The sequence below is a fragment of the Notolabrus celidotus genome, chromosome 15 (assembly GCF_009762535.1).
Source record: "Notolabrus celidotus isolate fNotCel1 chromosome 15, fNotCel1.pri, whole genome shotgun sequence".
In the NCBI taxonomy this organism is placed as follows: Eukaryota; Metazoa; Chordata; class Actinopteri; order Labriformes; family Labridae; genus Notolabrus; species Notolabrus celidotus.
In genome coordinates, this window is record NC_048286.1 from 28,344,224 (window position 1) to 28,357,775 (window position 13,552).

Consider the following 13,552-nt stretch of genomic DNA (forward strand, 5'->3'; position numbering starts at 1 on the left):
AGCTTGAACCCTGGGAACACAGATACAACCACAGCTGCTGTCCGGAGTATCATATTTACCTAAAAAGATAAGAAATTTATATAAACTTTTACTCTAACTCCTGCAAAGAGAGCCAATAGAAAACTTCTCAAAATGTCAAACTGTCCCCGATGGCCTTGTTTTCTTTAAACATTGTGAAATGTTTAAGAATGTAAATAACTCCTCAGGGGATGTTCAAGAAAATAAACAATGTTATCACATAATCTTCATTGTTTTTTCTCAAACTCAGAAAAAAAAGGCTCGCATAGAATCATAAACAAATCATTGTTAAGTTGTTACATGTAGGTGACAACAATTTCAACTATTTACTTTAACCTTTTCTTGCTAATAAACCAAAATGGCACCTACATGGTTAAAATCTGGAAAATCTGTATCCAATTTTTGGTCACATGACTAACAGGAAACATTTGTGTGGAATCTGGAGTCCATTAACAGAAGGGAGTGCATTCATTTGACGGTGAAACATGCCGGAGCTCTGCATATGTGCCCTCAGCCTGTTATTATGGATCCCAGGTAATAACTGAGCATACTGAGGTCATATGATTACAGAAGTTATACAAGAGCTTTTTATTTATTGAGGAAAGAGTTCTGAGGATGGTTAATGTGTGTTTTTGCAGCCCCCTCCTTGTGTTGTTGTTGCTCTTGTTAAAAATATGTTAGCTGTTGTGTGAGATTTGTCTTAAGTTACACTCCTTATTATTAATTTATTTCTGAGTTCTGAGTGTAAATTATTTGTTTCAGACAGACTTGAAAAGCTGTTAGAGCAACTCTTTTGTCTGGGTGCGGTGGAGGGCTATTGTGTTTTTTTCTAAATAATCTTTTAAGCCTCTGTACTCTTTGCACCATTGGCAAGAGTTGGTTTGATGTTTATTTTTCTGTTCTCCAAAGGCCTGATACATTTTTGACCCTAAATCTCCTTTATAGAGGGATAATCCAATTTTGGAATGAGGGGTGCTGGGTGGGAAGTAAAGAGAGTGTTTTGCTGAACTGGAAACTGAAACCATAAATGTGTTCAACATGATGTCATCTTCACTTTCTCACAGCTATCCTGTGCGGGGTAACCACTGAGGGAGAGTATTCAGTCCTGGAGGGTCAAAGTGTTGTGATCGCGTGTCACTATGAGCCTCAGTATGAACACTATGTCAAATACTGGTGTCGGGGTACAACAAGGGAGTTCTGTACCAGCTTGGCTCGGACAGATGATATCGGTTCATCCAATCCAGACAAGGATAGAGTGAGAATTTCTGACGACCTGGACCAGCTGGTGTTTACCGTGACCATGCAGGATGTGAAGAAGGGGGACACAGGGTGGTACATATGTGGCGTGGAGATAGGAAGCATATGGAGTGCTGATGTTGTCACTTTCTCTAACATCAGGGTCCTTGATGGTGAGTAATGGACTGATTTGGAACCAGAGAAGAACACTTTTCTGAGTATTTCAGATTCCAGCTCTTAGAATGGGATGATTCATTTCTTGCAGGGATGTCAGTGGTGAACAGCCAGGTGACAGGGGAAGAAGGGAGAAGTGTCACAGTTGAATGCCTCTACAGTGAGAGCTACAGGTATTGATTCCCCCCCTCTTTCATAGCATAACAATCAGAAGAGATTTTATTTACTAGCAGGCCATGCAGAATCTTATCTGGTAGAATACACCACTTATTGAGCATGAGTAAACCAGATAAAAATAGTTATTGTCTAAAATCTTCAATACAAGCCAAACTGTGATGGACAGCCAGTCTGCACTGACTCCCCTGTGATTGCTTGCCGACAGAGAAAGTAGAAAGAAGTGGTGTCGGAGCGGAGACTGGAGCTCCTGTCGGCTGATAGATGCTGGAGAGAGCTACGAAGACGCTTCAGTGGCCATCAGTGATGACAGAACTAGGACTTACACTGTAACCCTGAAGAAGCTGCAGCTGAAAGATACCGGCTGGTATACGTGTGCTGCAGGAAAACACAAGATGTCCATACAAGTGCTGGTCACACCTCGGCCCAGAGACGGTAAGTTATCAAACCATCCTTGTATAGATTTTATAAAATCTGTAAAATGATCCTTTCATATCAGTTTCATACTCACTTTAATTTTCAGTTATTGATTCAAGGTTATATTTGAGTGTCAATTTTGCCTTTTTGGCTGAAGAGAAACAGGACACGTGGGATATAGAGAGTGGGGGAAGACATGCTGATAAGAGTTGAACCAGCAGCCCCTGCGATGGGGACTATGCCCTCTGTACATGGGGTGCATGCTATATCTCTATAGGCCTAATAAGTGCCTTGTTTCATTTCAGTAATTGATTATTTGGCATTGGGAGCAGTGTAAAAAGCACTGCACATACATAAGCTCCTCCAAAAGTCTATTTACACGCTAACATCATCATTTGGTTAAACATTTCTCTTGCTCTGAGTTGAATTTAAGTAATTGTAGCTTTGAGTGGGTCTAAGTATAACACTCACCTCATTATCTTCTGCTGCTATGATCTCCAGCTAGCCAACGTTGTCTGCTGCTGGTTCTGATGGATAACTTGCTATCTATCAGAGTTGTATTACTGAACACAGCAGACTGTAACACTAAAGTAGAGAGCGGTGAATCAAATAGCTCAAAGACACCAAAATACTTGATAAAGGTGAGCCGCAGAGGATTTATAGTGTGATTTTGAGCTTAAGTAGGGGTGCCGGTTTGGCCTGGTGGTCTCCATGAACAAAGCCTGTAATCCTTAATCTTGCAGTTTGGGTTCGATTCCAACCTATGGCCTCTTTCCTGCATGTTACTCCCCACTCTCTTTCCTGGTTTCCCTCTCTGTCCACAGTCCTACCCTCTCCAAATAAAAGCCTGTTATATTGTGGACTCAAAGCATTACAACCAGCGGTGCCTTCAGAGGGATAGCCAGGGATGGCACTGGCCCACCTTGTAATCTGATTGGCACAACTGGTGCCACCCAAAGTCCCGAACTACGATTGGCTACTTTCCTTGCCAGAGCCGTGACTTGTGTTAAAATCAACTATTTGGGCTTCAGCAGGATGCTTTGTGTTTCAGTGTAGCACATTTTCTTTACTTTGAATTATGACCATGTGTCACCACACTTAGTTTTTAGAGTGAAAACATGTTCTCAAGACTATCACAGCATTATCAAACTCTAATAATAATAATATAAGTCAAATAAGTAGTGAAGACTGAATGACAGAAATGCTTTCAATTTGACTACCACCCCAGCCCGTTTAAGTGTCCCTGTTTGGCCACCCTAGTCAAAAAAGTTTGTTCAAGCCCCCGTGTAACTGATGGTCACCTCTTAGCTATAAGTATCATCATGCATTGGGCTGAAATAAAAATGATTGAATCAGTGTTGATGGAAATAACCCTGCTGCTCTATGAAGTGGTCAAAAGTCTCCTTTGATCTCACAATGAGCTCACTTATCATGATAATCAGAGGGAAGCCAATTTAATTTGACATCCTTTTGAGCGTGGGAGCTTAGATGATGTCCTAATGTCATACATCTGTTCAAGGACGTATATCATATGAATGTAGTGGCTCTGATGAATATTATCATTCCACTTCTACACTAATGAAAAGAAACTAAAAGGATTGAGAGATTATTGTACACTGTGTCAAAGCGATACATGTTTGGTAACAAACTAGCTAACAGACACATAAATGTTAGCATTATGTTAGCTAGGAGTACATTTCCTGTGCAAATTTACCCAACATTTACATCAAGCGGCATACTCAGACTGTTTGAGGGGAAGGGATGATAACATAGACTGTATAATAAATGGACATAGTATTCGTGACGTCACCCACCTGTTTCTGAGGTGCTGTTTTGAGGCCAATCGTCGGCGGGAGCCATATTGCTGCTGTCAAGCGATTGTGACGTAAAGAGGCGGGCTTTGAGCCTCCTAGCCAACAGCTACAGTGTTCCCGCCTGTCAATCAAGTCAGCTGTGCCTCTCATTGGAAAACTAGCCTCATTAGAAAAAAATTCACCCCCCTACAGTGTGTGCTGATCAAGAAATGAGCTATCCAGACTACACTCGTCTTTTGTACCAGGCTGTAAACATGTTTATTTCTGCTGTAAAGATCGTCTTTTCTGAATTAGTGTGTACGTGGTTTCCGGTACTTCCGGAGCCAGCCTCAAGTGGATCCTTGATGAACTGCAGTTTTAAGCACTTCCGCACTGGACACATATTTTTAGACCGGAGGTTGCTGCTTGGGTGATAACTAAAAAGAGGGCACCCACAGTATGACAGTATGACATGGGAAGTCAGCACACAGAAAGCTGTGAACTCAGAAGATCTGCGTGTAGCATTATTAAGACAGTTTTGTAAGCTCGTTAGTTTTCTGTCTCTCCTCAGCATTCTGTAATCATGAGATAGTTTCGCAGGCTTGGTTCCAGCCTGTCACAAACAAGTTTAGGCTTGTTAAACTTTTAGGTGGTAACCTGGGCAGGAGGCCTTGAGGTTACATATTTTGACTAGTTTTTCAAACTCTGATACCTACAGCGTTCATTTACGCATTTTGAGGGACAAGTAATTAGAGAGGGGTTCTCGGGTCCTCCCCAAGGAAATTTGGAGCATCTAACACTTAATCCTAGAATTTATGCAGCAGCTTGGGGTGGAAATTTAATTATGTAAAAAGAAACTAAAATTATCAAAACATAATTACCAAAAAAAAAGAAAAGAATGCTACTTCCCACATGAAGCTCACATCCTAGTAAGATGTCATCAGTTATCTTTTCTTTTTACACGTTATTCACTATTTTACACATTCCATTTACTGAAAGATCATCCAGAGGGTAATTTAACATTTTATTCATTGGAAGGGCATCCAGAGGGCACTTGGTCATGTTTTCTCCACTGGAAGAAGCACGTTTTTATCTACTACAGGGGCATCCAAGAGGGCACAGAACATTTTCTAAAGGCACTAGCGCCCCATGAGGGTGGCCACCCCTTTTGCTCCCCCTGCTAACCCCATCCACCCGAGTACACCAGTGGTTATATTAGATTTGAGGTTGACAGTAGATGAATGCTAATGTTTAGATATGAAGGATATGAGGTGTCTTTTTTAAGCCAATAATACTCCCAAAAATTGTTATATCTTTTGATTTTTGTATTTTAAATGTGTAGATTATGCGCACATGAGGGTAGGAAAAGCTAAGAGTTAGTGTTAAAAGATGCATCTGTATTAATGTTATATATAACAAACAGTTCTGACTCTTTTACTTCTGCATGCAATAATGTGGACTTCTGACCTAATCCTATTATCCTCCTCTGAAGCAATGATAAACATGCTCACAAGTGAGACTGTTTTTACTGTCTCAGAAGCGTGTTGCGGCTGCACTTGTTCTTCTTCTCTGCATGTAATAATTGACCAGAATGTGTAGGATCATTAATAAGTCAATGAAAGCAACCTTTATTGGTTGTTTTCACTGGAGAGCATTAAATGATCAATATAATCAATATCAATAATAAGTCATAAATACTCCCATTATCAGCCGTAAATTCATCGGACAAATGTATATCATGTATCCCTAGAAAGGATAGCTGTTGTCACTGTATCTAAAAAGTTATGTTGTCTTACTTTGAATCACAGCTAGGTTTCCCTCCAGTGTTTGACTGTTCATTGTCTGCTGAGCGTTTTAAGTTACAATGAATGGAAAAGTGTTAAAATGAAAAACAGCTTTTTGGATACTGTAAACCCTGTGCGACTAATCACAATATACCAAGCAGCAACCTCTGGTCTCAAAATATGAAGCCAATGCAGAAGTGTTATAAACTGCAGTTCATCGAGCGTCCTCTTGAGGCTGGCTGCAGAAACACCGGAAACCACATAGACACCAATTAAAAAAAGACGATATTTACAGCAATAATAAACATGTTTACAGCCTGGTTCAAAAAACGGCTTCAGTCTGAAGAACTCATTTCTCTATCGGGGTTTAGTCTAAGAAGAAGAACTGTACTGTATTGATCCCCAGGGGGGAAATTCCATTTTTTCACTCATGCTATCTTTGGACATGCTACACATACAGTTTTTTATTTGGTATATACATACAAATGCACACACATGCAGTGAACATGCTTAGGGAGAGATGTCAGACTGAGGATACTGCCATCAACCAGTGCACCCCGAGCAGTTGGGGGTTTGGTGCCTTGCTCAAGGGCACCTCGGCTGTGCCCAGGGAAGTGAAACAGCACCTCTCCAGCCACCAGTCCACTTGCCAAACTTCGTCCCATGGACTGAGCTACTGCCGCCCCCAGTGCCCCTGCCCCCTAATGCGACAGTTCAGAAGATTTACGAGTTTTGCCCATTTAAGGTCATTACTGACTTGACTGACAGGCGGGAACACTGTAGCTGTTGGCTATGAGGCTCAAAGCCCGCCTCCTTATGTCACACTCGCTCGACAGAAGTTAGGTTGACTTCAGCATTTCCAAAATGGCTCCCGATGACAATTAGCTTCAAAACAGCGCTAAGGTACAGATGGGTGACGCCACGGACACTACATCCATTTATTATACAGTCTATGCTATATACACAGCAGTATCGCATGATAACAGCAGTTTGATGATGTCAGAGTACAATGGCCGCCATGTGAATGTGGTCAATAGTTTCCTCTCAGTGTAACTTACTATATTGTGAGCAGAAAGTCGTAAATGAGTAAAAGGTTTAAGATCCAATATTTGTTACTCCTTCACAGCATCAGAGTTCATTCAAACACTTTTATTACTCCACCTTTTAAAATACCTGTTTTTTATGATCCTTAGCCCTGAGCATTTCAAAGCCAACTCTAATCTCAAAAATTGAAAACATCTTTCAAAAACCTTTTCAAGCCAGTGTGAAATGGAGGCACTTTTCAGACCTGATTAGATGGTGACCTGACATGCCAATTCAAACACCAGCCTGCTATTGAGAACCAGTTAATCCAGGCATTGCAGGTGAAATGAGGCCAAATTGTACCCTTTACCCACATCACTCTGCTGTATTGAGAGGTAGCCAAGTGCAGCTCGGAGATCAATATGTGTTTGTGACAGATGGCGGGGGCTCTTTTAGCTTTCAAAGCTGTACAAGGCATTGATTATTACGAGGCACTTATCAAGAATATTGATGTTATGAACTCTGCGGGCACTGCTGCAAACACTACTCTGTTTGGACTTGTAACATAATTTTTCAGCTTTGTGTTAAGATCTCTTTATCTTCTGCAGTGGTGACCGTGACATCCACACCTGCACCTGCACCAAGTCAGTGTAATGTCTACGTGCCTCCCAAACTCTCCATCAAGGAGTCCAGTCAAAGGTAAGACTGAAGCACCTCTACAGTACAGTGGAAGATTTGAAGTGCTGTTTATGAGACGTGGAGAGCAAGTTATTGAGTTAGTAAAATGTTAATCTGGTCCTCTAAAGCTCTGTAAGAGTAATCATTGTAAACCCTTCATTAAAGGAGAACTCCTCCTCCTCCTTAGTCCACATTTGAACTCTCAATTTACATAGACCATTTCTTAATTCCAGTCTTTAACACATCCTTCATGTTTAATGGGATGCCTTTCAAGTCTCTGGAAACCCAAACCACCAAAGTCTTCTATATATTTCTATCGTTTGAAGAGTCTTGTCGATTAATCTAAACCTTTGAAAGAAAATTAGCTTTTATCCAAATTAGAAAAATCATGCAAGTCATGCACGTGTCTGACAACTTTCTTGATGAACTTGAACTAGGCTTTGTTAGGCTCAATATTTATAGTATGATAAATTCTGAATCCAACTTATGAGAAAAGCCACATGCGGTATATTTAGCTGTTTATATCCAGTATTAATTGTCTGTAGGTCACTTATTGACAGCTGGGAGTGCTGAGTTTCAGCTGTTGTTATCTAGTTTCAGCTGCACTATTCTTCATCTGTGCAGAAACTTTAACTCTTTCCAAATAGTACACATCTGGTACTTGAGTTTTCCATAAACCTAACGTAGTATGTGTCAGCTATGTTGAAATAGACACATTCTAAATAATATATTATTCATTATTAATGTTACTTTAGTGCCCTTGTGGTTACAGTACAGTCCTTGTTATGATCGACTACTGTAACAGCATCTTCTATGGCCTTCCTCCAAAACAACTCAACAAACTACAATACATCCAGAACTCTGCCGCCCGCCTGCTCACCCACACCCGCTCCCGTGACCATATCACCCCTGTCCTCCAAAACCTCCACTGGCTCCCTATCAAACAGCGCATACATTTCAAAATCCTCCTTCTCACCCACAAAGCCCTCCATAACCAGGCCCCCTCTTACCTCACCGACCTGCTCCATCACCACACCCCCTCCCGTAACCTCCGATCCTCCAACGCCCACCTCCTCTCCCCACCACCTGCCACCAAGCACCGAACCTTGGGGGACAGAGCTTTCTCTGTCGCCACCCCCACCCTCTGGAACGCCTTACCACTTAACATTCAAAACTGCCCCAACCTGTCCACCTTCAAATCACTCACCGAAACCCACCTATTTAGAATTGCTTTTAACACATGATTGCTTTTAAATGTATTTTATTCATGTTTTTATTATTCTGTTGTTTTATATGATGTTTTTATCCTTTGTGCAGCATCTTTGAGTTTTCAGAAAAGCGCTTTATAAATAAAATGTATTATTATTATTATGATCGCTTGCTCTGGTGCAGACTTCAAAAGTTTGTCTGCACTGGAGTTACAACAGTTTACAGACCATGTGAATTTCTGCACTGTCATAGCAGAATCCGACTCAGATGATTGGCCAGGTATGTGTGAGTATACTAGGAATGTGACTCGAGTTTCTGCATATCTTTCAATGTACAGACACAAAAACAGACAAAGGTAAGAGAAGCATTTCAACGTACAACTGATTTGTATAGATGTAAATTTGTATAGTTCAGTGGAGAATGCAAGGGTGCAATGGTTATAGATTGAGTTGCTATAAATGCAAGGGAGCAATATTCATCAGATAAACATTAGCTCAGTGTAATGATTTATCCTGCATGTAAACATCTGACTTATTGATTACTCTGGTATGAATCAGTGGTCTGACAGATCCTAGTTGGTCTGTGGTCTGTTCTGGCCACCCACCAAAGATTTCCACGGTGTGCATCAAGTTATAATATGTTGTGACTAGCTCATACTGTTTCCTGAAGCACTTACCACTGCTTCAAGCTAAAACCTTTGTTATCCTCAGCCCCTACATGCTCTGAGTGTGTGAGTTAGGAGAGGCAAGGGCGCAGGCTTCAGTGTTCAAACAACAAAACAACTGAAAACAAGACAAATAACTGCGGTTTGCTGCACTCAGAGGGGTGCTCATCTTTACAGGCTCCTCCAGAAAACACTAGTGGCTGCGATGTGATGCCTGCACAGTCTGCAGAAAAAAAGTTTTCCCAATTGCATCATCATCATCATCATTAGTCAGATGTTTACTGATAGAGGAATGAAACAGATAGCTTTTCTATTTAATGCTAACATACGTTGAGCTGTGTTGGTAAGACAAAGCATGCAACGCTAACAGTTACTGCTGAAGGGACAGTGATTATGCAAGTCCCAAAATGCAAGCAAGGGAAAACAAAGGCACTTCAATCAGGAGAGACACAATTTGAAGATTAAATGTTATTTATACAACTTAATGAATAATGAAACTTGACAGAAATCTTTGGCGTAAGGACTCTATGGGGATAATTTTGTGAGCGTAGGATGTGTGAATTGGGCAGCAGAAGAAATCCCCCTAGAGTCCAGACACTGGTGGTGGGGGCTGATGAATTCCAGGAATTGAAGACTTGCAGAGACCGGGAGATGGGGAGATCGAGGGGGTGCGCCCCATCAATGCAAGAAGGAACTAGCAGGAGAGAGACACATTTAAAAAGACAGCAGATAGTTGATAGGCTGACAATAAGGGCGTGCCACTGAGCTATTGGATGACAGGCGCCGCTGATTAACCAATGACAGCTCCGGAGCATGCAGCTGGAAGCGGGTGAGCTATTGAACGAGGGAGACGAGAGTTAAACAACTGCTGTGATTGCTTTTATTGTCTTCCTTTCTGAACTTTCACTAGAGCTACATATGAATTCACTAAGACACAGCGACATGAGTACAGGAAGACTTCACATGACCTGTGAGAGCACACAGCTGGAGCTCTGACACACAAACACAGAAGATGATGGCATCTTGAGTTGATTCCTAATTTGAGTCGAGTGATTCAACTGTTAAGTTTAGGGGTATTGATAATTTACTATTCAAGCAATATTGAAATAGTGACAATAAAATAACTTTATCTTTGTTGAATAAAGCCCTTTATTGACTAATGTTAGCAGAAAAATAAAACTAACCATGATACTTGATCAATTAATAAAACAAACCCTGAAAATTGTGACCCATTGCACCGAAAGTACGGATAGCAAGGGAACTCACCATTCAGTGATTCAAGACTCCTGGTTTCTCCTTCAAATTTGCATAATCAGACAACTAGACATAAAGGTTAGAGGTGAGCTACTCTGATTTCTACATTCATCATACTATGATGAGCCAGACATATGTTTATGAAAGGGATAATGCATAGTGAGCCATGTGTCTAAGTCCTGCTCACCCTGTCAAGATTCCGATTTGCATAACCAGCCATTCTCTATCCATTATCCTATTTATTCCCAGGCCACCAACTAAAGACTTAAACAAATTCAAGAGGTTTTTGACCAGTTTAGACCAATTAGAATCCAGTATTAAGTACGGTCTGGTATTTAGTGAGAAAGCTGAGTAATGAATGTAAATTGCTGCTCCCACAAAGCCTTGAAATAGTCTAGCCTGCAGAATGAATTGTTTTGAAAGTGTGCTATTTAAAAAGTTATGTGAATGTTTGTTTCACTCACATTTAAGCAGATACATACAGAGACTCTCAACAACTTGCACTTCTGTGACTTAAAGCTGAATTACCAGAGAATTTAACACTACTAAGTGTACGAATGAATATCCTGTCATGATACTCCCTCCGGTTCAGCTCTCAGATAATGATCCAACTATATTTTTTAACACTAGAAAGGCCAAAGGGGTCATTTTGTCTGTTTTCTACAATTCTACAATTTCATTTAGCAGACGCTTTTGTCCAAAGCGATGTACAACACAAACCAGAATTTAGACTTGAGGGAGAAACCTTAGTAAGTGCAACGAAGTGCTTCAAGTTGATTGGCCACAGGTTCTGCCATCTAGTGCCAGAAGAAGTGCCAGTTTTGTTTTGTTTTAAAGATAATGTAGCCACAGCTAATCACAACAAATAATTCAAGTCAACAATATCGTTCAACATTCAACAGCTTTCAATATTCAATGCTAAATATTCAATAAGAGCTGGGTTTTAGACCTTCTGATTCATTCTACCCCTGAGGACAAAGAGGAGAAGGGTCAGGTTAAGTGCCTAAGTTTTCCCTAAACAGTTGAGTCTTCAGACATCTCTTAAAAGTAGAAAGGGACTAACTAAGGAGTTAGATAGTTCATTCCACCAGTTGGGAGCAACAGAGGAGAAGAGTCTAGCTAGAGATTTTCACATTTAAATGTTTGTTAAATTTTAGATTACAGAGCTGCCTGTTCCTGAGTTTTCCTAAAGTTATGTGTTCACGTATTTAAAATGTCATTTATACAAATCGCACAAAAGGCAACACTTATATGATAATTTTTAGTCATAATGACTGTCACGATAAGATTACATTTTCACGCTGGGCATATGCCTCTTAGTTGCTTGGCAACTATCATTGTCGTGTACAAAGCAATTTGAAAAGTTTTGGATTGAAACTGAGAAAAATAGATAACTCTATTTTGGCAATTATTGCAAAGAGAAGCACAAAGGGAGAGATGACTGCTGAGGAAGCCTGACAGTTCCAGGAATTGGACAGTACAGACCGGCGATCTATCTGAATAAGAAGCAGATGAAAGTGACTCGCCGAGGAAAGTTTCATACAAATATATGTATATTTTCATAAATATATCCTTAAACAATCAACTCATAATTCTCTGTATTGAGTATTTATCATAACAAATAATACAATTTGGAATCTGGCAGTCAAAATGACCTCTCATGGTCTTTCTTGTAGAAATGGAATTCTGGCCCTTCTAGTGTGAAAGCACTGTCGGTCCTCTTACTGCATCTCAGATGTCGTGTCACTGTGTATGAACAGATGAAGCATGAGCCTGAGCTCTCTGTTTAGACCACTGTGTGTTTGTCTCTGTGTTGCAGTCACCACTTGGTTTCCTGGCTGGTGTGCTCTGCTGTGGTTCTCCTCCTTGGAATAGCCATATTTGGGAGGAAGATGTGGAAAGTGCGCAGTAAGGGAACCCCTCATTTCTTTGATTTTTAGATATCAAATCTGGGCAGATTTGGACCCATGGGTCAACGCTAATTATGCTACACATACTGAAAATCTTTAGTAGAGAGATTTGCATCACAAACCTGTGGCTTACAGATCCTACGTGTTCATTTACAGAGCAGGAACCTGTGATGGGATACCGCAGGGTCATCAAAGCAGGGGTAAATGTAAGTTGCTATAAAATTATATTTTTGTATCCTGAATAATTTGTTTAATTTAACACGGTTATCAAGGATATGCATCCAGGCTTAGTGCGCTCCATTGTCTTGTGTCTACCACAGAAATACCCAGTACCGGACGTAGGTGACCAGCAAGACACAACAGTCGTTTTCCTAACCAGGGATAATAAGAGGGACGACGCATTTCTGTACTGAGTTCCCTCAGTGCAGCGTTTATTGATACTCTGTTTGACTGCATGTTATTTTGTGTCAGTTTGCATGTGACACATACTCTATATCCAGTCTCTTTTGTATATTACATACCATCATATTTAAAAACATTTATAATGTTCCCTTCTTGCTGCTTTCATTATGCAACTGTCACTGGCTGGAGATCCTAACAGAGTGCACTGTATCTGCCAAAATATAACCATGTAGTTAGTCTTCTACATGTTTGGGTGAACCTCATAAATATCACTAAGGGCTCTGGAGTCCTGTGTACTGGATGAAATAATCTGGGGATTTTAGCAAACGGGTGGAGTTTATACTCAAAAGGCAAGGTGAATGTTTCATTTGAACAAGTTTTATTTTGAAATAAATACATAATTGAATCACTCTTTTTCCATTCATCTTTTTTATGCTGACAGAAAATGGCAATCCTTCATGTACAGGTCCAATATGCACTACTTATTTTTATGTGAAGTTTGGAAGAACAGATTATTTTTTCCTTTCCTGAGGGCTGCAGAAACAAGCAAACACAAGTGACCTTTTCATTTGATTTCAGCAAAATATGTCAGGCAATGACAGATCCAATAAGTGTGTGAGTGATTTCAGCGTTTATTAAAGCTTTTGGTTTGTTTCCAGTTTTCAGTGTTGTAGAGTCTAGGACTAAAGAACTCAAACCTGACCCAAGTCCTTATTTTCAGACTTGAGCATTAACTGCATTTGGACTTTGACAATGGAGAGGAGGACTTTAATGATAAATTTAATGTTTTATTGTCCTTTTCTGTAGTTCTTTTGT

The 13,552-nt window shown here is 40.4% G+C and overlaps 1 protein-coding gene across 1 annotated transcript; it reads left to right on the plus strand.

The window, feature by feature from the left end:
* The first annotated feature begins 427 nt into the window (after window positions 1-427).
* On the plus strand, window positions 428-13,145 carry pigr (polymeric immunoglobulin receptor). Its single transcript, XM_034702076.1, has 8 exons — window positions 428-552; window positions 1,083-1,427; window positions 1,520-1,601; window positions 1,811-2,037; window positions 7,228-7,318; window positions 12,244-12,332; window positions 12,491-12,540; window positions 12,655-13,145. The coding sequence occupies exons 1-8, from the start codon at window positions 504-506 to the stop codon at window positions 12,745-12,747; spliced, it is 1,026 nt and encodes a 341-aa protein (XP_034557967.1). The 5' UTR covers window positions 428-503; the 3' UTR covers window positions 12,748-13,145.
* The last annotated feature ends 407 nt before the right edge of the window (window positions 13,146-13,552 follow it).

Bases quoted from the DNA above. Each gene is read 5' to 3' on its own strand.
- pigr (XM_034702076.1), top strand. From the start codon at position 504: ATGCCGGAGCTCTGCATATGTGCCCTCAGCCTGTTATTATGGATCCCA. The intron at 1,602-1,810 runs GTATTGATTCCC...GCTTGCCGACAG, and splicing joins CTCTACAGTGAGAGCTACAG to AGAAAGTAGAAAGAAGTGGT. The intron at 7,319-12,243 runs GTAAGACTGAAG...TCTGTGTTGCAG, and splicing joins ATCAAGGAGTCCAGTCAAAG to TCACCACTTGGTTTCCTGGC.